We start from the raw sequence: 20,892 nt of genomic DNA on the forward strand, positions 1-20,892 counted from the left end.
GGGACCCTAAAGTCATCTGGATGTTTTTCCTTTACTCTCATCTCTCTACAGGAGTACTAGATATTCCCATGATCAGTTGGGTTGTTATGCTAGTGTCCAGGCTGCTGGATTATGTGGCAACTGTTGAAGATGAAGCAGCAGCTGCAAAGAAACCTTTGAATGGTAAAGACAGGGAGAGGTTTCTGACAGGTATCAGAAGTTTATAATAATACGTTGGTGGGGATTTTGAGTGACTTCGCAGTTGTTCCAGAACTGGCTATTGGCCTGGAGCTACCAGCTGTATGTAATTTATAGAAAATACAAATGAACTTTACTACAATTCTGTTTAAAGATAACATTTATACTTGGTCGACTTTATAGACAAGCTCCTTTGTCTGGACTTGACTTTTAGTTTCTAAATACAGTTATGACTTTCACAAGGTGTCTTCCCTTAGGCTCGTTTAAAGACTTTATAATAGCATGCATATAAATGAGTTATGAAAGGGAAATCAGAGAGTTCTTATTTTTTCTTAGTATGATGTGTCATTTCATTTAGCATTATTGGTATCTGCTAATTAGCTACAAATGACCTTTATTTTTAAATACAGAAATTCTCAGATTTTGAGTTGTAAGCTTTCTTTATAGGTTCGAAGCATAGAAAAATTTAAAAATTAAATCAACCTGCGAAGAAGTTATTTTATTCCCCTCTTCCCATTTAACAAGGCTTTTTGTTTTTATTTATTTTTATTTTTCCTCAGAGATTCTTGTTCTGAAAATAAGAGTTTTTAGATAAAGGATTTGAGATAGCTAAATCCAGTACGTAAACCATTGAGATATGTAAGCCTACATACAGTTTACATCTAGTATGTAAGCCATTGAGATCCATAAAATTTGGAATTTTGTACATTGTCAGGAACTCAGTATTTTTAAAAGTTCCCTTGAGATATTATAGTGGAATCAGTTGTTTATAGTGCATATTGTGTTTAGGAAGATGATGGGGAATTCATATGTATAAGGAATTTGTTTTATAGTGATTTAAAAAAAATAATGTATATCTATAGTTTACTCAGTTGTAGGATATAGAGGTAAGAAATACAATTAACATAAATAAAACTACATTCATATTGAGAAAGTCTTGTCTCGTTCTGTCGCCCAGGTTAAGTGTAGTGGCATGATCTCAGCTCATGGCAACCCCCACCTCCTGGGTTCAAAGGATTCTTGAGTCTTAGCCTCCCAAGTAGCTGGGATTATAGGCATGTACCACCATGCCTGGCTAATTGTTCTGTATCTGTAGTAGAGACGAGATTTCACCATGTTGGCCAGGCTGATCTTGAACTCCTGACCTCAAGTGACCCACGTGCCTCAGCCTCCCAAATTGCTGGGATTACAGATGTGAGCTACTGCTCCTGGCTGAGAAACAGTCTTGAAAAAAAGAAAAATATAAAATAAACTGTAATGTAATCTTGGAATATAGCAGATAGTATTGGGAGTATGTTTGTTTATACATGTAGATACTATGGAAACATTGGTGGAAGAGTTTTAGGGTTTTAAGAACTTGAACTAAGACTTGATAAATAGGTAGTAAAGAGAGAAAAAAGTTTTTAGGATTAAGAAAAGATGTTTTAGGATTGGAGATGGGTAAAGTGTGATATTGGGCCTGAATTAAATGAAACAGAATAGTCTGGACATATTCCAAAAAAGGAGAGTAAGTATAGGTAGACAGTTATGCGCTCTGAACTATCTAAGCTTATTTTGGCAGTTATTAATTAAATTATTGAGTATCCTTTTTTGGTCCCTGATTAAAAGTATCTGTGTTTGAAATAGACAATAGTAGTATTTGTTGTTAAAATTGAATGACATCATCAAAGTTGTGTAGAGATTAATCTTAATTGCGGAGGAAAATCGCTATTATCTAAAGGAAAGATTGGAGACAGAGGGAACTCTGGTTTTAAAATGATTTAGGGTCTACGTTAGATAATTGACAGTTATCCAATCTTTATACAGTCAGATCTTCTAGCAATTTCTTTACAATGTTTTTATTATTAAAATTGCTTTTCATGATTGGCACATGTATAATTGTGTTTTTTGTTTTTTGGGTAGGAAAGGTACTTTAAAATCACATTTAACAGAATGATTAATACAAGTTTTCCTTCGCCTGTAGGTAATCAGTGGAGTTTTATTAACAATAATCTACACACTCAGAGCTTAAATAGATCTTCTAAAGGCAGCAGTAGCCTTGATAGATTATATTCCAGAAAAATCAGAAAACAGCTTGTTCATCATAAACAGGTAATTGTCAATACATTTAAAAATTTTTAATGTTTGAGAATATTGTTTTGGAGGTTGCATGAGATAGATGTGCCATCAGATACGAGGTATGACATTTAATGGGCTCTTAGCTTAGGAAAATTATCTAACACTTTGGAGACTTCAGTTTCTTTAATTGTTAAAACGATGACAATATATAGTTTACAGACTTCGTTGATGTTCCTTTAACTATTTACTGTTATACATCTTTATTACTACCATTCTAAATGAGGTTGTCATTATCTTTTGCCTAGTCAAAAACCTCTCTTCCTTTGTTTTGCTTTAATTCAGTCCATTTTCCTTCATTTAATTCTCAGTGGCTTTTAGTTGACCTTTGGATAAAGGGTATTCATCTTCTGCCCCTCTATCTAGCTTCCGGTTTTAATTTTGGTTTCTTTTTCCATTTCCTTTTTTTCCCTTTTTCATATATAGATGTGTGTGTGTGTATATGTGTGTGTGTGTGTGTGTGTGTGTGTGTGTATATTTATTTATTTATTTGTGAGACAGGGTCTCATTCTGTTACCTAGGTTGGAGTACAGTGGAACAATCAGTTCACTGCAGTCTCCAAATTCCTGGGCTCAAGCAGTCCTCTTGCCTCAGCTTACCGAGTAGCTGGGATTAGAGCCTGTGATGCCAGGCTAATTTGTAAATTGTTTCTTGTAGAGATAGGGTCTCGCTTTGTTGCCCAGGCTGCTCTCGGACTCCTGGCTCTGGTGATTCTTCTACTTTGGTCTCCCAAAGTGTTGGGATTATAGGTCTGAGCCACTGTGTCCGGCCACAAAATATTTTTGTTATTGCTTTAAGATGTACGAAGATTCTATGTGAAAATCATTAGCTCTGGCATGTTATGAAAGCTTTGGGCTTTTCAAATTTATTTTATTGTTTTATTTTTTATATTTTAAAAAATTTTTAATTCATGGGGCTTTTTTAAAAGGTAGACTTAGCAATAAGTTGTTTATTTTTCACTTCTAAGTTTTTCAACTATGAGCTAGTTCAGTCCTTTGCAGGAAAAATGATGAGAAGCATCGTCCTCAATTGGCTTTTCTTTTTGAGACTTTTAACCAATTTTAGGTTGTAGTAATTTGTATCTTTTAATGTTTATGCTCAGTGCACTTAATTAGGATAGAAAACAAAACCTAGTGTGTCACTCAGTGAGTATTTGTCTGTAAAATATTATTACTTGATTCTTCATTATGAATGACAGTATTGGCACAATTGGTGAAACATAAAAGGTGCTCTGAGGGATAATTGGTGGTCAGGCGTCAGTATTACTTCTCTGATTTTGATGGTTGTAACTGTGATTTGTAGAAGGTTTTTATTTCTAGGAATTATACACGAAAGTAATCAGGGCGATTGGTCATCAGGTTACTAACTTACTGCAAAATGGCTTCGTGAAAACAAGTTGTATTTGTACAATAATTTAAACTGGCTGTTTCAGAAGAAATTAAAAACCATTTTTTTCCTTGATTATATTTCTTGTGTACGTTAATTATAGAACTTTGGAAACTACTTTCTGAAAATACTGATTTGTAGAAATTCTCAGTTAATGTTTTTAAAATTATGTGTACATGCTAGTTTTAATTTAGGATAGAGCTTTTTTTCATCTGTGGAGATAGCAGCCAAGTGGATTTTAAAAAATAATATTAGTAATGTTTTTTTCCTGATACCAAAACAGGTGTCAGGCAGGGCTCACTTGGGGAGGCTGAGGCAGGTTGATCAGTTGGGGCCAGGAGATCAAGACTGGCCTGGCCAATGTGGTGGCGTGTGCCTGTAGTCCCAGTTATTCAGGAGGATGAGACAGGAGAATCACTTAAACCTGGGAGGCAGAGGTTGCAGTGAGCTGAGATCACACCACTAGTCCAGCCTAGGCGATACAGGGAGACTCTGTCTCAAAAAAAAAAAACGAAAAAAACCCAAAAAAAAACATGTGTCAATAGTAGTAGTTTAGGAAGTGTTCTCTGAGAAGGAAGACTTAATAAGTTACTGACTAAATTATTATTCATTTATAGTTTTGGCTATGTTTTTCTAGTACTTTAATGTAACTTTCTGTGTACACTGTGTACATTGCTATATGGAGAACACATTCAACAGATTGTCAGGTCTTTATGAACAGAGAGTTGTTTCTCTTCTTTGGTCTGTTTGTTCATTGTTGTCGACTGCTGATTGCCATTGTTTAGGGATGGGGGAGATAGGGCAGGAGGGAAATGTGGATATAATTATAAAAGGATATGAGGGAATCTTGTGGTGGAACTGTTTGGTATTGACTATTGTGGATACATGAACTAACACATGTAGAAGTGTATCCAACTAAGTATATACACAGACACACACAAATGAGTGCAACTGAAAGTGGAGAAATAAGATTGGCGAATTCTATCAATGTCCATACCTTGTAATATTATCCTATAGTTTTTGCAAAATGTCATCGTTAGAGAAAATTGGGTAAAGTGTACAAGAGATTTCTGTATTATTTCTTATTTGTATATAGGTTAATTATTTCTTAAGCTACATTGTAGCAAGTAGCTACAATGATCTCAATCCCAATTTTAATAAAAAATATAGACATACCAAAATGTGTACTACTCTTGAGATTTCCATAAAAACGGAGCTAAGAAACATTAAGCAATAAAATATTTTTCCCATATATTTAATTAAAAATAAACTTTTCCCCCTCTATTAAAAAATATGTTTCACTCAATTATGTTAGTGGTTTATGTAAAAGTCTTCCAGTTATTTCTTACTCCCATGGGGAAGGGAGATTTTAATGAAAATGGGGAGAGATCTCAAAGTTGGGATTTGAAATGATTTTTTAAAAAATTAACAAAACAGTTAAAATTATACTACATCTTTCAAGATAATATGGGTTCCATTAGTTTGATGTGTGAATTCTGTGAGTATAGTAATTTTTTTTAACATTGTTAAATATTAAGTTGTTTATTTGTTTTATAAAGCAACTTAACCTACTAAAAGCAAAGCAGAAGGCATTGGTAGAACAGATGGAAAAAGAAAAAATACAAAGTAACAAAGGATCGTCATATAAACTCCTGGTAGAACAAGCAAAACTAAAGCAGGCCACTTCAAAGGTATGATCTGTACTTCTCAATATAATTATTTCAGAAAAGTCAAGGAGTTATGATCTTTAATTATGATCAAGAAACTTGAATATATATTATTCTGCTTAACAGAGTAGCCAATCTACTCTGGAATTTTTTTTGGTGGAGTAGTTTAACTGAAGGAAATGTATGATAAATGTGGGCTTTAAGTGTTATTCTAACGTATTACCTTCAATGTGGATTGAGTTCCAGTAAATTGAAGATAAAGGATAGTGGAATGTATAGTTTTGCTAATGTGGCATTGATAGAGTTATTTCCATTTTACAATACAAAATTATACAAGATGATTGCAAATATCATTGTATCAGCCTCACAAGTAAAATTTATATGTAAAATGAAAAAATGTGGCATTCTCTTTCCCCTTAGTATTGTTATTGGAATATCTTGGTGTCTGAGTTTAGAATTGAAACTTGTGTCCAGTGGTGCTCACAAGGCTCAAATGTAGTATGTCTTTTGTAAGTGAAAGTGAAGTTCAACTGATTTGGAAGTTTTAAAACCTTGATGTTTACTTTTTAAAATTTTGAGGGATACTGTATATGTATCAAACAAGTTTGTAGTCTTTCTATAATGTGAAATTATAATTATTCCACCAGATTTTGAAGTAACTCAAATTAATATTTTGTACTTGATGTTATGTTAGTTTTCTTTACCTTCAACCTTTTACAAATTATGTTTAGGATGTTATGGTAATGTTTATGTTGTTAGATTCGACTTAATAACTTAATGTATTATCTACAGTGAACGTCTGTAGAATTTCACTTTTCTGAAGTTCTGTTATATATCTGGTACTTTACTCCAAGTAGGAAGTAAGGCATATTGGTCAGTTTAGCTTTTAGTATTCTTACTTTTGAAACTTACAGTGTATCTAAAAATTTTGCTCTTTAGAAGTTGTAATATGGCGTGAACATTTTCATTACTTAAATCTATCTCTACTGAAAAACTTTTCATTAAGTAAACATTGATTTAAATACTGTGAATTTTTGTGTGCAGCACTTTAAGGATTTAATTCGTTTACGTCGGACAGCAGAATGGTCCCGTTCTAATTTAGATACAGAAGTTACAACAACAAAAGAAAGTCCTGAGATAGAACCACTTCCATTTACTCTGGCCCATGAACGTTGTATCTCCGTAGTCCAGAAACTTGTTCTGTTTCTTCTCTCCATGGATTTTACATGTCATGCTGATCTCTTATTGTTTGTTTGTAAGGTAGGTAAACTATAAGTATAGACTTGTAGGGTTGGCCAGGCGCGGTGGCTCATGTCTGTAATCCCAGCACTTTGGGAGGCTGAGGTGGGTGGATTGTTTGAGTCTAGGAGTTTGAGACCAGTGTGGGCAACGTGACAAAACCGCGTCTCTCAAAAAAAAAAAAAAAAAAAAAGTAGACTTACAGGGATTTAAAAACTAGGAAAGAATGATGTTTTTAGTCAATTTTGATTAAGAGAAATGATGCTGCTTTTGGTTTTGCTTTTTTGCAGTTACTTTTTTTAATTGTGTCTTAAAAGATAGAAAAAATTCTTTTCAAATTGTTTCTTAGGGAAACCTGATTTATATTTTAATTTAGTTAAAACTTGAGGGTTTGAAATGCAAGTAATATGGATATGTTTATCTCAAACCTGCCTTTCTTATATTAATTAAAATAGGAAATACACAAATAAGTGTCAAATTATATTAAAGAAGGACTTATGGCGGGGTGTGGTGCTTCATGCCTGAAATCTCAACACTTTGGGAGGCGAGGGGTAGATCACGAGGTCAAGAGATTGAGACCATCATGGCCAACATGGTGAAACCCCGTCCTTACTAAAAATACAAAAATTAGCTGGGTATGGTGGCGTGTACCTATAGTCCCAGTTACTCGGGAGACGGAGGCAGGAGAAGTGCTTGAACCTGGGGGCAATGAGGTTGCAGTGAGCCAAAATTGCGCCACTTCACTCAAGCCTGGCGACAGAGTGAGACTGTCTCAAAAAAAAAAAAAAGGACTTTTAATGTCATGATTGCTTTTCTGTGGCATATTCACTGTTCGTAGAAATTTAATTCTTAACTGTACAATTAGATTTTAAACCAGATTTTAATATTTGATTCATGAAATTACATTCTTTTGCAAGCAATATTTTTTTGACACCAGACTCATACATCATTATTGAAACCTGTTGTTCAGTGCTAAAGTATTGGTAGACTTCTGTTATTGTTTGAAAAAACATGTAATTGCTATTTAAGTGTATGATTTTATAAAATGTGTTACAGGTTCTTGCACGCATTGCAAACGCCACGAGGCCAACTATTCATCTGTGTGAGATTGTGAACGAACCCCAGCTGGAAAGACTGCTATTACTTTTGGTTGGAACTGACTTCAATAGAGGAGATATATCTTGGGGTGGTGCTTGGGCTCAGTATTCCTTAACTTGTATGCTACAGGATATTTTAGCAGGTGTGTTAGGATTTTTTTTTCATAGAGTATGTCAGAATTACCTTGTCATTGCTCAACTAAGAATCTTCAAAGGGATCTTTAACCCCCTAAAAGCATAAAGGTCTGTTTAATCGGTTTAATGTTATAGCAGTAGTAACCATTGAGAATTACTTTTGTATTTAAGTATATTGATAGTTGTGATAAATGCAAGGCTTTAGAAAGGCGTTAGGTTGTTAAAATGCATGAATATTGGAGCTAGACTGCTTTATTATTAATATCAGTGGTGTGCCGCTTACTGGGTGAGAAAGTCACTTTGCCTCAGTTTCTTCTTATATAACATAAGGATAATAAGGATAATCTTTGTATAAGGTTTTTGTGAATAAGTGAGTTAATATGTAAAGTACTTAAAATAACTCTTTGTACATGTTACGTGTTTACTAGATACTTGTCTCTAGCATTTGAAGGTAATGGAGGGAGTCCTAGCATTCCTTAGGTGGGTAGGAACTCATTTGCCTCAGATTCTTTTATAGTTAGTAGAGCATTTATTCTGTCAGTGACTAAACTGGAGGAAAAAAATATGCCTTAATATGTTTCCGAAATCTGTATAAATTATTAAAACAGGACTATCCCCTTACATACAGGAGAATTACTGGCTCCAGTAGCCGCAGAAGCCATGGAGGAAGGAACAGTGGGTGATGATGTAGGTGCAACAGCTGGTGACTCTGATGACTCCCTTCAACAGTCCTCAGTTCAGTTGCTGGAAACTGTAGATGAACCTTTGACACATGACATAACAGGTAAATTTTACATTATGTTTCTTCTTTATTCTATTGAATGGAAACACATTTCAAAATAAAGAATGTTAGAGAAAAATAAAGTTGATTTTTATATTTTTCTATTAGTTGTTTGGCCTTATAAACTAGATCCATTATTTTCCTCGTAAATACATTTTGTCTTGGTTCTCTGAATGAATGCTCATTACAACAAAATGCTGTCGTTTCATAGTGTCCTAATTATGTTGATGTAGTGTGATTTGGCAATGATGAAGAAAACGCAATGTAGAAAACATGTAAAGATACAAAGTGATGAAGACAGCAGTTTAAAAGCTCTTATTCTTTAAGATCCAGCATGTGATTTTTTTTTTTTTTGGTGTATTTTTTTTTTCTTTTTTTCTTTTTTTTTTTTTTTTTCCTTTTTAAAAAGTATCTTTATAAATTAGCATGCATCATCCTTGATCATCTCCATACCCCTTACTTTTAAAAAATCTATTTTGGCTATTAACTGGTATATGTCAGATGCTGCAGTCATTTTCAACCATTTGTCATTCCTTAATCTTATATTTGCTCACGATTTTCTATTTTTTACTTGATATTCTCTTTATCTGGAAGAGATTTCCTGTGTGCATGATGAACACTTCATTACCCAAGGTTCACATAAAGCATGCCTTTCTCCAAGAGGCTTTTTCTGTCATTCCCAGCAGAGTTTGGGACTTCGCCGTCTGTACTTCCTTTGTACTCTCAAATATCTCTTATAGACATATCATGTTGTATTCAGTTTTAATTATAGTGCACCCCCACCTCTGAATTTCTCTTAATTTATTGGATTGGAGAGTTTTATTTTATTAATCTTCATGTACTTATACTCAAACCATCATACAGGCTGGCATTTACTAGGCATTCTATAAAGTTGTATTGATTAAGAGGATGGGAATGATGGAAAAGTAAGAGCTATAAGGGGGTACTTATAAGGGTTATAAGAAAGCTACTTAAAAAGTTGGAGACATCTGAGAGAGAGTAATTTCTAATTCATAACAGAAAAATAAGGTAAAAATGGCATTCTTTTTTTTTTTTTTTGAGACGGAGTCTTGCTCTTGTCACCTAGGCTGGAGCACAATGGCACGATCTCAGCTCACTGCAACCTCTCCCTCCTGGGTTCAAGCGATTCTCCTGCTTCGGCCCCTGGAATAGCTGGAGTTACAGGCGGCTGCCACCACACCCAGCTAATTTTTGTATTTTTAGTAGAGATGGGGTTCCGCCATGTTGGCCAGGCTGGTCTCAAACTCCTGACCTCGTGATCTGCCCGCCTCTGCCTCCCAAAGTGCTGGGATTACAGTTGTGAGCCACCGTGCCTGGCCAGTAAATGGCATTCTTATAACTTCAGTCCTCTTTGCTTTTCTCTTTAATACTGGGTAACATTACCAGTAATAATGAATGTAATATAATGAATTACATGTTAGATGTAATAGAATGTATACTATTTAGTAATGTTGGTAATTATTTTTGATAGCAAAGTTTATGCAACTTACTTCAACAAGACCTAATACTGTGGTCTTTAGGAAAGCAATTATCAGTGCATCTTTGTTTTTATTATGTATTATGGAGCGAAATGTTTGCATACATAGAGGTTTTTTTTTATTAGGCATATGTAACATGCAAGTAAAATAACTTTTTGTAACTAAAAGCATTATGTCATCTAAATTTTATGTGATATACTCCACCAATAAGATCACTTTTAATTATTTGAAGGTGCACCGCCTCTGTCCTCTTTGGAAAAAGATAAAGAAATTGACCTTGAGTTACTTCAGGATCTAATGGAAGTTGATATTGATCCTTTAGATATTGATTTGGAAAAGGACCCTCTTGCAGCCAAGGTTTTTAAGGTATGATACATTAGAATATTCTTTGAAAAGAGGCTGGGCGCAGTGGCTCATGCCTTGTAATCCCAGCACTTTGGAAGGCCAAGGCGGGCAGATCACGAGGTCAAGAGATCAAGCCCAGCCTGGCCAACGTAGTGAAACGCCGTCTCTACTAAAAATATAAAAATTAGCTGGGTGTGGTGGCACGCGCCTATAGTCCCAGCTACTCAGGAGGCTGAGGCAGGAGAATCGCTTAAACCTGGGAGGCGGAGGTTGCAGTGAGCCGTGATCGTGCCACTGCACTCTAGCCTGGCGACAGAGCAAGACTCCATCTCAAAAAAAAATAATATTTATATATATATTTGAAAGGAAAGTCTTCTGTCTCATACTTTTGGCTTAGTAATTACTTACAAGAGGAAAATATACATACTTACCACTAATGCAACTCATTATTCAGCATATTCAAAATTAAATTGCTGTAGGTACTACTATTGTAGTTTAAAAAACATCAATGGAATGGTATAAAGAAAACTTACATTTTTATTAATATAGCTACTCATAATTATCATACAGTAATGAAAACCACCTTTAAGTATACAGAAGTATAGTTATAGATCACCAACATTTCAGACAGCCGTTTAAACCTCATCCGAGCAGAGTTCATTGCAGATTCTACTTATATGTTAGCCTACTTCTTTTTTTTAAAGGAGAATCACCTATAATACTTTATGGTGGTACTGTTCTTTGGTCCATAAGAGATTTTATTAGCAATGCTACTTTCAATTTCTAAACACATAAGGTATTTTTAGATTTTGGCAGAAAGTGAGGAGGAAATTACTGGACCATTCTTATAAATCATTAAAATTATAAGGGGATTTGGGAAATTTAAAGGGTGGATAGAATATTTAGTTTGTAGTTCTGTTTGGGTTTAGATAATGTAAATAATGTGTCATTCAACCAAGAGGCAAAAATAAACCACAGTTTTTTTTCCATTATTTTAAGCCAATAAGCAGTACATGGTATGATTATTGGGGTGCTGATTATGGAACCTACAATTACAACCCTTACATTGGAGGTCTGGGAATTCCTGTAGCAAAGCCACCAGCAAACACGGAGAAGAACGGATCACAGACAGTTAGTGTTTCAGTCTCTCAGGGTAAGTGTATGTTTGTATTTTAAGGCATATGCTATTCTTAAAACAAGTCTCATATTTATGTATACTTTGTCCCTTGAGAAATTAAGCCTGGGTGTATGCCAGTGGGTTTAGTATCACAGCTGTGCCATGAGTACCATTCAGAACTGTTTCTCTGTAGTCAGTTTGGAGGAACTTCTATCTTTTTGACTGTCAGAATAACACCTAGCAAGTGTTGTGTGGGATTGGCAATGATTTTAATTAATTGTGCTGTATTTTAATTGTTGACTTTAATAGTAAACTTGTATTTTATTTATAAAGAGAATGAAGCTACATTAAATAGTTAAATATTATTTTTGCAGTTTTTTATTTTGAGATGGAGTCTTGCTCTGTTGCCCAGGATAGGGTGATCCCATCTCACTGCCTCCTCCCAGGTCCAAGTGCTTCTCTTGCCTCAGCCTCTTCAATAGCTGGGACTACAGGTGCATGCTACCAAGCCCAGCTATTTTTTGTGTTTTTAGTAGAGACAGGGTTTCACCATGTTGGCCAGGCTGGTCTCAAGCTCCTGACCTCAAATGATTTGCCTGCCTTGGCCTCCAAAAGTGCTTGGATTACAGGAGTGAACCACCGTGCCCGGCTTTATTTTTGCACTTTTCTAGTCATGTAGGATATATGAGATGTGTTTAATTTTTTAAATAAAATATATTTTCCCCTTTTCAACCGTGCTCCTTCTGTTATAAAATATTTTTTAAAAATTTGAAACACACATTTACCAGAATGTTTCAAGTTCAAAGCAGAGAATTGTTTATTCTCCAGAACCATTTGAGAGTACATTGATAATTTGATGTCATTTTTGTTTTGTTTTGTTTTACAAATCAGGACATTCTTCTACATATACACATCAAGAAGTATATTCCCTCAAAATCAGGAAATTAACGTTACTGCTATCAAATACTGAGAGCCCATTCAAATTATAGTGGTTGTCTAAATAATGTTCTTTATGCACAAGAGCCCAGGGAAGATAATGCATTGCATTTAATTGTCATGTCTCCTTAGTCTCATTCAGTCTGCAGTAGTTCCTCAGAGTTGACCTTCATGACACTGATGCTTTTGAAGATAGCAGGCCAGTTATTTTGTGGAACGATCCTCAGTTTGTGTTTGTATGCTATTTCCTTGTGATTAGTTTGAGTTAATGTATCTTTGCAGGAATATCCCACAAATAATGCTCCCGCCTCCATTTCATTCAGTTAGGTGGCCCATGATTTTGATCTCTCTCACTATTGGTGATGTTAAGTTTAACCACTTGATGAATGAGTTGTCTGCTCGACTTCTCCCTTGTAAAGTTACTCTTTTCCCCTCTGTAAAAATGTTTTGTTGTCGCTGGGTTTTTTGGGGGTACACACATGGTCTTGCTCTGTCACCTAGGCTGGATTGTAGTGGCGTGATTTCAGTTCCCTGCATTCTCTGCCTCCTGGGCTCAAGTAGTTCTCCTACCTGAGTCTCTCAAGTAGCTGGGACTACAGACGTGCACCACCACGCCTGGCTAATTTTTGTATTTTTGTAGACATGGGGTTTCACCATTTTGACCAGGCTGGTCTCAAACTCCCAAGCTCAAGCAGTCTGCCCTCCTCAGCCTCCCAAATTGCTGGGATTAAAGGTGTGAACCACCGTGCCCAGCTGCTATAAAAAGTTTTTTGGGGGCTGGGGAGCAGAATGGTGCTTGGAAACTATAACTACCCTGTTCCTTACAAAGTTTCTTTTTGAAAAAATTACTGGCCAGACGCAGTAGCTCACGCCTGTAATCCCAGCACTTTGGGAGGCCAAGGCAGGTGAATCACCTGAGGTCAAGAGTTCGAGACCAGCCTGGCTAACATGGTGAAACCCCATCTCTACTACAAATATAAAAAAAATTAGCCGGACATGGTGGTGGGCGCCTATAATCCTCGGGAGCTGAGGCTGAGGTAGGAGAGTTGCTGAAACCTTGGGGGAAGAGGTTGCAGTAAGCCAAGATCATGCCACTGCACTCCAGCCTGGACGATAGAGCAAGACTCCGACTCAAAAAAAAAAAAACCAGAAAGAAAGAAAAAGTTACTGTAATAGTTTATTCATTTAGTTTTGAATGGACTCATGGCTGCCTTTTTTATTCACTGAATTATACCTTATTATCACTTTTTTTTTTAATGTAGAAAAATGTAAATAACATAAAATTTTTCCTTTTTGTTTGTTGAGACAGGGTGTCACTATGTTGCCTAGGCTGGGTGAGCCCAGTCCTTCAACCTCAGCCTTTCAAGTAGCTGAGATTACAGCATACTCTACCACACCTGGCAAATTTATTATTTTGACCATTTTTTGTGTGTGTGTAGTTCACTGTCAATCAGTATATTCACAGTGTTGTCATCTGTTTTTTGATGTTCAAATTGTCTCAAATTTGACCAATAGGATCCCCCTTGAGATTTTCTCATCATTGTTTTAGCACTTCCTTGTTCTCTGGCAAAACATGATAGCCCAGGCACATCTTTTACTTTAATCTGCGCCGCCCACCCCCCCCCGGGAATTAGTCACTTCTTAAAGGAGCATGGTATTTCAAAAACTTTTAAAGGAGAAATGTGGTTAACAAATGATGATTTCGTCATAGATAAATGTGTTGCTATTTTGGGACTGTTTCCATTTCCTCCTGGTGGACAGAGCTAGGGAGTATGTGTTTGTGTCTGCGTGTGAACACACACACTTGGCGTCTATATTTCTATATCTGTCTGTATATCTTGAATATGATCAGTTCACATCAGTGTATCTGGATTTAATCTAACTCCATAGGGTTCATTTTAGCTTTCTTCTTTTCTGTATTTATAGCACTTTATTCTGACAGTGAGAAACCTGTTTCTCATTATCTTTAATGTCTTTGTTTCCATTATTGTTGCTTCACTTATTTAATATTTCTGTCTCTATATAACCAACTGCCTGTCTCTACCCTCCTTTCCACAGATATTCTTCTCCTGCTGTGGCTCTGATACTGCATGCTAGGTGGTTGTTATGTAAGAACAGACTCCTCGTCATCCTCTTTTGGGTTCAGATGTCAACATTTTATTGTAGGAGGTAGGACATGGGTAATAATTGTCAATGTTTTCTTTTTCTTTCAATTCCTTTTTGTAGCCCTGGATGCTCGCCTAGAAGTTGGACTTGAACAGCAAGCAGAACTCATGTTGAAAATGATGTCTACCCTGGAAGCAGATTCCATTTTACAGGCATTAACAAATACATCTCCTACGTGTAAGTAAAATTACCATTTTTAGAGTATTGAGGTGAATGATTCAATTCTTCATCATTTTCAGGTGGATTCATCAAGGACAGATTTTTAAATTCCATGATGTGAGTCTGAGGGGACTTAGTATGTAGCACTTTCCCGGCTCCAAGTTACTAGCAAGTTGAAAACTAAGACAAAGGATTAACAAATGCAGGGAGTGTCATACAAAATACCGCCATGTAGTGCTCTCAGTTCAGTGTAGAAACGTCCACTGTATTTTGTGGAGATTTTTTGTTTATTGTTGTAAGGTTAAAATTCCTATGGAAGCCTGCATACCTGCCTGTGAGTTCATTGCACTATTCCAAATTTATGATGAAATAGATTTTTTATAGTAACATCTTTATCATCCTTAAAGACTAGGATAGAGGATATAGTGTAGGATGACAGCCAAATAGACCTGTTAACTGAACGCCAGAATTGAGAGGATTTACTACCTAATAACCTACAGAAAAGAAAGGCCAACTTTTTCATAAAGGACTAATAGTAAATATTTTAGGCTTTGCTTGCCATATGGTGTGTACTGAAACTACTCAACTCTGACTTGGTTGCAGGAAAACAGCCATAGATGATATGTAAATGAATGGGCATGGCTGTGTTACAAGAAACAGGTAGCCTGCAAGAGCTGGCCATCCGTTATGGTTTGCTTTCCTTGATGAGGTTTATGCAAGTCTGGAACTGGATAGACTTCAGGGGAGTACAGTTGAAATAGCACTGTGTTTTTCAAGGACAGATTGGGGAGCAGTGCTGAGAAGAGGGTGCTGGTTTTTGTTTTCTTAGGCCTGCATATTGCTTCACCTTCTCTAGGGCAGAGTGAAGAAGGGGTAGAGATAGTAGGTAGAACCCAATAAAATTACAGATACTTCTCTTATGGAGAATTCACAACCCATTTCAACAGAGAAATTAGAGTTTTAAGATCTTCCTTATGTTAAATTGAATTCTTTCAGTCTGCAATCTTCATTTGTTTCTTGCTTTAGAGGGTATCAAAGGAAGGGAAAAAGGAAAAACAAGGAATGGTCTAGTGTTCTATAATCTTAGTATTGGTACACAAATATTCTTGTATCTTATCTCCCAGGCAATGTGGGGATCCCTTTTGTAGGGTCCAGTGTCTGCATGATTAGAGATAACTCAGTACTGCCCAAAGCAGCCCTTTTCTTTGTTAGACATTTCTTATTTAAAACCACTTATTAGAATATCTTTTTGTAATTCTATTGAAAGGATATTTGGAAAAAAAAAAAGAATAAAAAAATCTGTTTGAAATTGGTGTATCCTCTTTATAGTCTATCTTTTGATTATCCTCTGCACAGCTGTCTCTCTTTTTAGTATAATAATAAAATAAGGCTCTAAATATATGATAAAGCTCTTAGTGTCCTTGTATTTCTCTGATTCCCATGAATATATTCTCATTTAATTAGTTTCGTATGTAACCTGGGCATCAGAACATCTGAAAGCTCCCCAGATGATTCTAATCTATAGTCATTGTTAAAGATGAATAAATTAGAATCTAGATTATTCTAAAACTGCCTTATCAATAATAGTCAGGAGTCTTATTTCTTTCCCTTTACTTTCCCTCCTTTATTAATTGGAAAAAAAATGCAAATAAAAATTGCTAGAAAAGGTTCTTTGCCTTTTTTTATTGGTTGAGTCCTATGAATTTGGGAACTTCTCTCTTTGGTCATTGTCTTTTTTACTTCCAAGTAATGTTATAAAACCTCGTTTTTCAAATACTAAATACTGTTTTGAACCATTCTAAAGAATGTAGTTTTGATTTTTAAAAACAATTTAACCTATTTATACAGATGAATAACCAGTTAACACATATCCTGATACTTTATGTATAAAATTATACTTGTGTTTAATTTTCAGTATCACAGTCTCCCACTGGAACAGATGATTCCCTTCTAGGGGGTTTACAAGCAGCAAACCAAACCAGCCAGCTTATTATACAGTTATCATCTGTCCCAATGTTAAATGTTTGTTTCAACAAACTTTTTTCCATGCTTCAAGTCCATCATGTTCAGGTATGACTTCAGGAGAAATGGTGTATTTTTACATATTAACGTTAGCCTGGTAAAAAATGAAACTAATTGGGAAGTTCATTCTAAACCTGTCAGGGATGAGTTCTTTATTATATTCAGTTGGAAAAACATTAGAAATATTTTGATTACCGAAGTAATCACAGTTTCTCAATGATGGACCACTGATAATTTTAATGATTTTAAGCTTCAGTACTTTAATTCCTGCTAGGCATACACACACCTGTGATTTAGAGACGTGAATCACAGGGCATGGTAGTTTGAGTTTGTAGTCCTAGCTACTCAGGAGGCTGAGGCAGAAAGATTGCCTGAGGCCGGGAGTTCGAGACCAGCTTGGGCAGCAAAACACTAGAGCCTGTCTCTAATAAAGTAAAAAAATTAACCAGGTGCAATAGCACATACCTACAGTTCCAACTACTTGGGAGGCTGAGGCGGGAGGATGGCTTGAGGCCAGGAGTTCAAGATATAGCAGACCTGGTCTCAAAGAAAAAAAGTGACTTGAATCACCTGTTTTAATTTAGAAGAACCTTTTTATGAGGTAATTTATAAGTTTTAATTCAGGTAAATTTTGTTTCTTCAAGAATTTTAAGATGTGTTTGCTGATCAACTAATTAATTAGAAGATGCTTTTCAGTGTGAAGAAGAAGTGTTTAATAGAAAAGGTTATTTACTCATGACAAGAATTTAAACATAAGATTTTTGTTTAAATTGTGTTTCATAATATAATAGGTACATTTTTCTCCTGTCAATTTTCATTCTTTTTCAGTTGGAGTCACTTCTCCAATTGTGGCTCACACTGAGCCTGAATTCTAGTTCATCTGGAAACAAAGAAAATGGAGCAGACATATTTTTATATAATGCTAATAGAATACCTGTCATTTCATTAAATCAAGGTAAGATTTATTAGGAGAAAAATCATTATAGTCTAAATAACAAGCTTAAAAGGTAATTATTAGGTTAAAATATACATAATCTTTGTCATTAAGTGTTATAACATTCTAGTGGGGAAAAAGCAGAATACCTTTTTAAAAAGATGCACTGACTTACTGATTAGCAGGAAAGATACAGGGAGACCTTGCTGAGAATAGAAGACTCTTACTCTCTGGTCTGCGGTATGCCTGTATGCAACTAAAATTTACAATGTTCTGTTACTCTTTTATATTTTCTTGAAGTTTTGTCTGATCTGTCAAGGCAGGTTGGTTTATTATTTTTCATTTTTTAAAACTATGAGTTAGCCCCTGGAGGAATTAGTCAGCTGGAGAAGCTTGTCAGTTTCCTGTAGAAGTTGTGTGTGTTTCTTGGCAAATATAAGAGTGTGGGAATGGTGGTAGTAAAATAATACAACAGGAAAAGAATTAGCCTTCAGCTCTAGCTACAGGAATCTATTTTAGTTATATTTAAAGAAAAATAAAAATGAGAATCTGTTCCTGATGCTTTCTTCCTTGAGTGGTGCATCCTGTAGCTTGCTTGGCTCTTACACAGTGAGTCTTCCAATGTTAGTGCCAGCCCCACTGGGTCATGGGTTCTACTTACATCTGCAGTGTCTCAGCACCAGCCAACCCTTCTTTAACTGATAGGTTTCCATCTCTTCCACTATATTATTATTATTGTAAAATTTGTTTTCATCTGTTTTTAATTTTATTATGAAAAATATTAAATATATATAAAAAACAAAAGAGTAAAAAACAGTTATTCTGGCCGGGCGCGGTGGCTCAAGCCTGTAATCCCAGCACTTTGGGAGGCCGAGATGGGCGGATCACGAGGTCAGGAGATTGAGACCATCCTGGCTAACACGGTGAAACCCCGTCTCTACTAAAAAATACAAAAAACTAGCCGGGCGAGGTGGCGGGCGCCTGTAGTCCCAGCTACTCAGGAGGCTGAGGCAGGAGAATGGCATAAACCCGGGAGGCGGAGCTTGCAGTGAGCTGAGATCCGGCCACTGCACTCCAGCCTGGGCGACAGAGCGAGACTCTGTCTCAAAAAAAAAAAAAAAAAAAAAAACACAAAACATTATATATATAGTTATTCCTAGCTGGGCACAGTGGCTCCCACCTGTAATACCAGCACTTTGAGAGGCCAAAGTAGGCAGATCCCTTGAGGGCAGAAGTTTTAGATCAGCCTGGCCAACATGGTGAAACCCCGTCTTTAGAAAAAAAATACAGAAATTAGCCGGCTGTGTTGACGCACGCCTATAATACCAGTTTTTCCAGTATCCGTTATTGTTTTCAGCTGCCGGTTTTGTAGAGAGAAGATTTTTAGTAAATTGTATTGAAGTAGAAATGCCTATAGTTTGGAAAGTACAACAAACTGATAGTGATAACATGTCATTTCAGGTGTAGTGGGCTGAGCTTTAAACCTTATCCTAAAATGTTACTGATTCTTCACGCTTTAGTTGTATTTAATGGAGAATTCCTTTTATTTGCATGTTTTGGAGACACTAAAGAGCTGATTTAAAGAAATATTGTCTTGTTTTTTAATTTAGTCTTTTGACTTTTAATTCTTCATAAACATTGTTTTTCTGAAAAATATTTTCCCTTTCTCTTTTCTGCCTAGCATCAATAACTAGCTTTCTCACAGTGCTAGCTTGGTATCCCAATACTTTGCTCCGGACGTGGTGCCTTGTGCTTCATAGCCTAACACTCATGACAAACATGCAGCTTAATTGTAAGTTCATAAATTTATTCATTTAAATCTCTGACATGTACTTTAGTGTTCTACTGTTGGATTCTTAAAACAGAATTTTCCAAGGAGTGGTATACTTGTCAAAGTGATTGAGTTGGCCAGATGTGGTGGCTCACGCCTGTAATCCCAGCACTTTAGGAGGCCGACACGGGTGGATCACTTGAGGTCAGGAGCTCGAGAGCAGCCTGGCCAACGTGGTGAAACCCTATCTCTACTAAAAATACAAAAGTTAGTGGTCGCCTGTAGTCCCAGCTACTTGGGAGACTGAGGCATGAAAGTCACTTGAACCTGGAAGGCGAAGTTTGCAGTGAGCTTAGATCACGCCACTGCACTCCAGCTTGGGTGACAGAGCAAGACTCTGTCTCCAATAAAAGTGATGGAGTTTTTTATTTTAACATGTCTCTTCTGAATTAGTTCTTGTATATCCTTTGTGCTTGTTTACTTTGATAATACAGTCTCATACGTCTTGTTAGATGTTCAAATCGTATTTTTACCTTTTAAAAACTTATTAAAAGAAAATTGATTGCTTTTAGAGTACAAAGGCAGGTTTTTACATTTCATCTAAGTTTTTATGTTACTCTTTTAAGATACCTTTGTACTTAAAAATGATTTATTCATTATTATATTCATAAACATACATAACTAGATTCCTGGGTTTTGTTTAATAATTTAAGTAATTGCTTAGCATTAAAATGCTAGTATCTTTTTTCATTTGGAATATGTTTTCCAAAAATGAGATCAAAAGCATCACTATGATACTGAAGGTGGATTTCATGCAAAGGATATTTTATTCATCTCAGAAAACTATTGTGTTACCTGTACGTTAGTTCACAGTTAACCTGTATACAACTAACATGCAGAAAGGAATAATTTTGCCACAACTTATTTTAGAAAACTCAAAAGTTTACCTGAAAAGTATGACTGTTTCTGGAAGGGGAAGATAGTTAGAATAGGCTTTCCAAATAAGAGTCAGGACCTAGTTATATCTTTTCTATTTGACTGTGCTAAATAAGATGTACATTAAGCTTGAGGTGTTTTCACAATCAGAAGGGAGCGGAGGAGACAGATGGTAGATAGTAATCCTAGCACTCTGGGAGGCTGAGGCGGGCAGCCCAATCACAAGGTCAGGAGATTGAGACCATCCTGGCTAACATGGTGAAACCCCGTCTCCACTAAAAATACAAAAAAATTAGCCGGGAGTGGTGGCGGGCGCCTGTAGTCCCAGCTACTTGGGAGGCTGAGGCAGGAGAATGGCGTGAACCCAGGAGGTGGAGGTTGCAGTGAGCCGAGATCACACCACTGCACTC

The 20,892-nt window shown here is 36.0% G+C and overlaps 1 protein-coding gene across 9 annotated transcripts in view; it reads left to right on the plus strand.

Moving 5' to 3' along the window:
* Nucleotides 1–20,892, plus strand: part of BIRC6 (baculoviral IAP repeat containing 6) — a 255,476-nt gene that overhangs the window by 107,928 nt on the left and 126,656 nt on the right. For 6 of the 9 annotated variants that reach the window (XR_005243294.2, XM_038006768.2, XM_038006767.2 and 3 more), the window contains 12 exons: nt 52–189; nt 2,141–2,268; nt 5,238–5,369; nt 6,390–6,605; nt 7,641–7,824; nt 8,445–8,600; nt 10,329–10,462; nt 11,441–11,594; nt 14,721–14,837; nt 16,735–16,889; nt 17,670–17,796; nt 19,457–19,567. Coding sequence is in view for 8 of the 9 variants with exons in the window: in XM_038006768.2 (XP_037862696.1) it covers nt 52–189; nt 2,141–2,268; nt 5,238–5,369; nt 6,390–6,605; nt 7,641–7,824; nt 8,445–8,600; nt 10,329–10,462; nt 11,441–11,594; nt 14,721–14,837; nt 16,735–16,889; nt 17,670–17,796; nt 19,457–19,567 (1,752 nt within the window). In the remaining variant the exon portion in view is untranslated. The remainder of the gene's footprint in view (nt 1–51; nt 190–2,140; nt 2,269–5,237; nt 5,370–6,389; nt 6,606–7,640; nt 7,825–8,444; nt 8,601–10,328; nt 10,463–11,440; nt 11,595–14,720; nt 14,838–16,734; nt 16,890–17,669; nt 17,797–19,456; nt 19,568–20,892) is intronic. The other 3 variants (XM_038006769.2, XM_007971001.3, XM_007971002.3) reach the window with 1 other exon arrangement.

The sequence above is a fragment of the Chlorocebus sabaeus genome, chromosome 14, assembly GCF_047675955.1.
Source record: "Chlorocebus sabaeus isolate Y175 chromosome 14, mChlSab1.0.hap1, whole genome shotgun sequence".
NCBI classification, from domain to species: domain Eukaryota; kingdom Metazoa; phylum Chordata; class Mammalia; order Primates; family Cercopithecidae; genus Chlorocebus; species Chlorocebus sabaeus.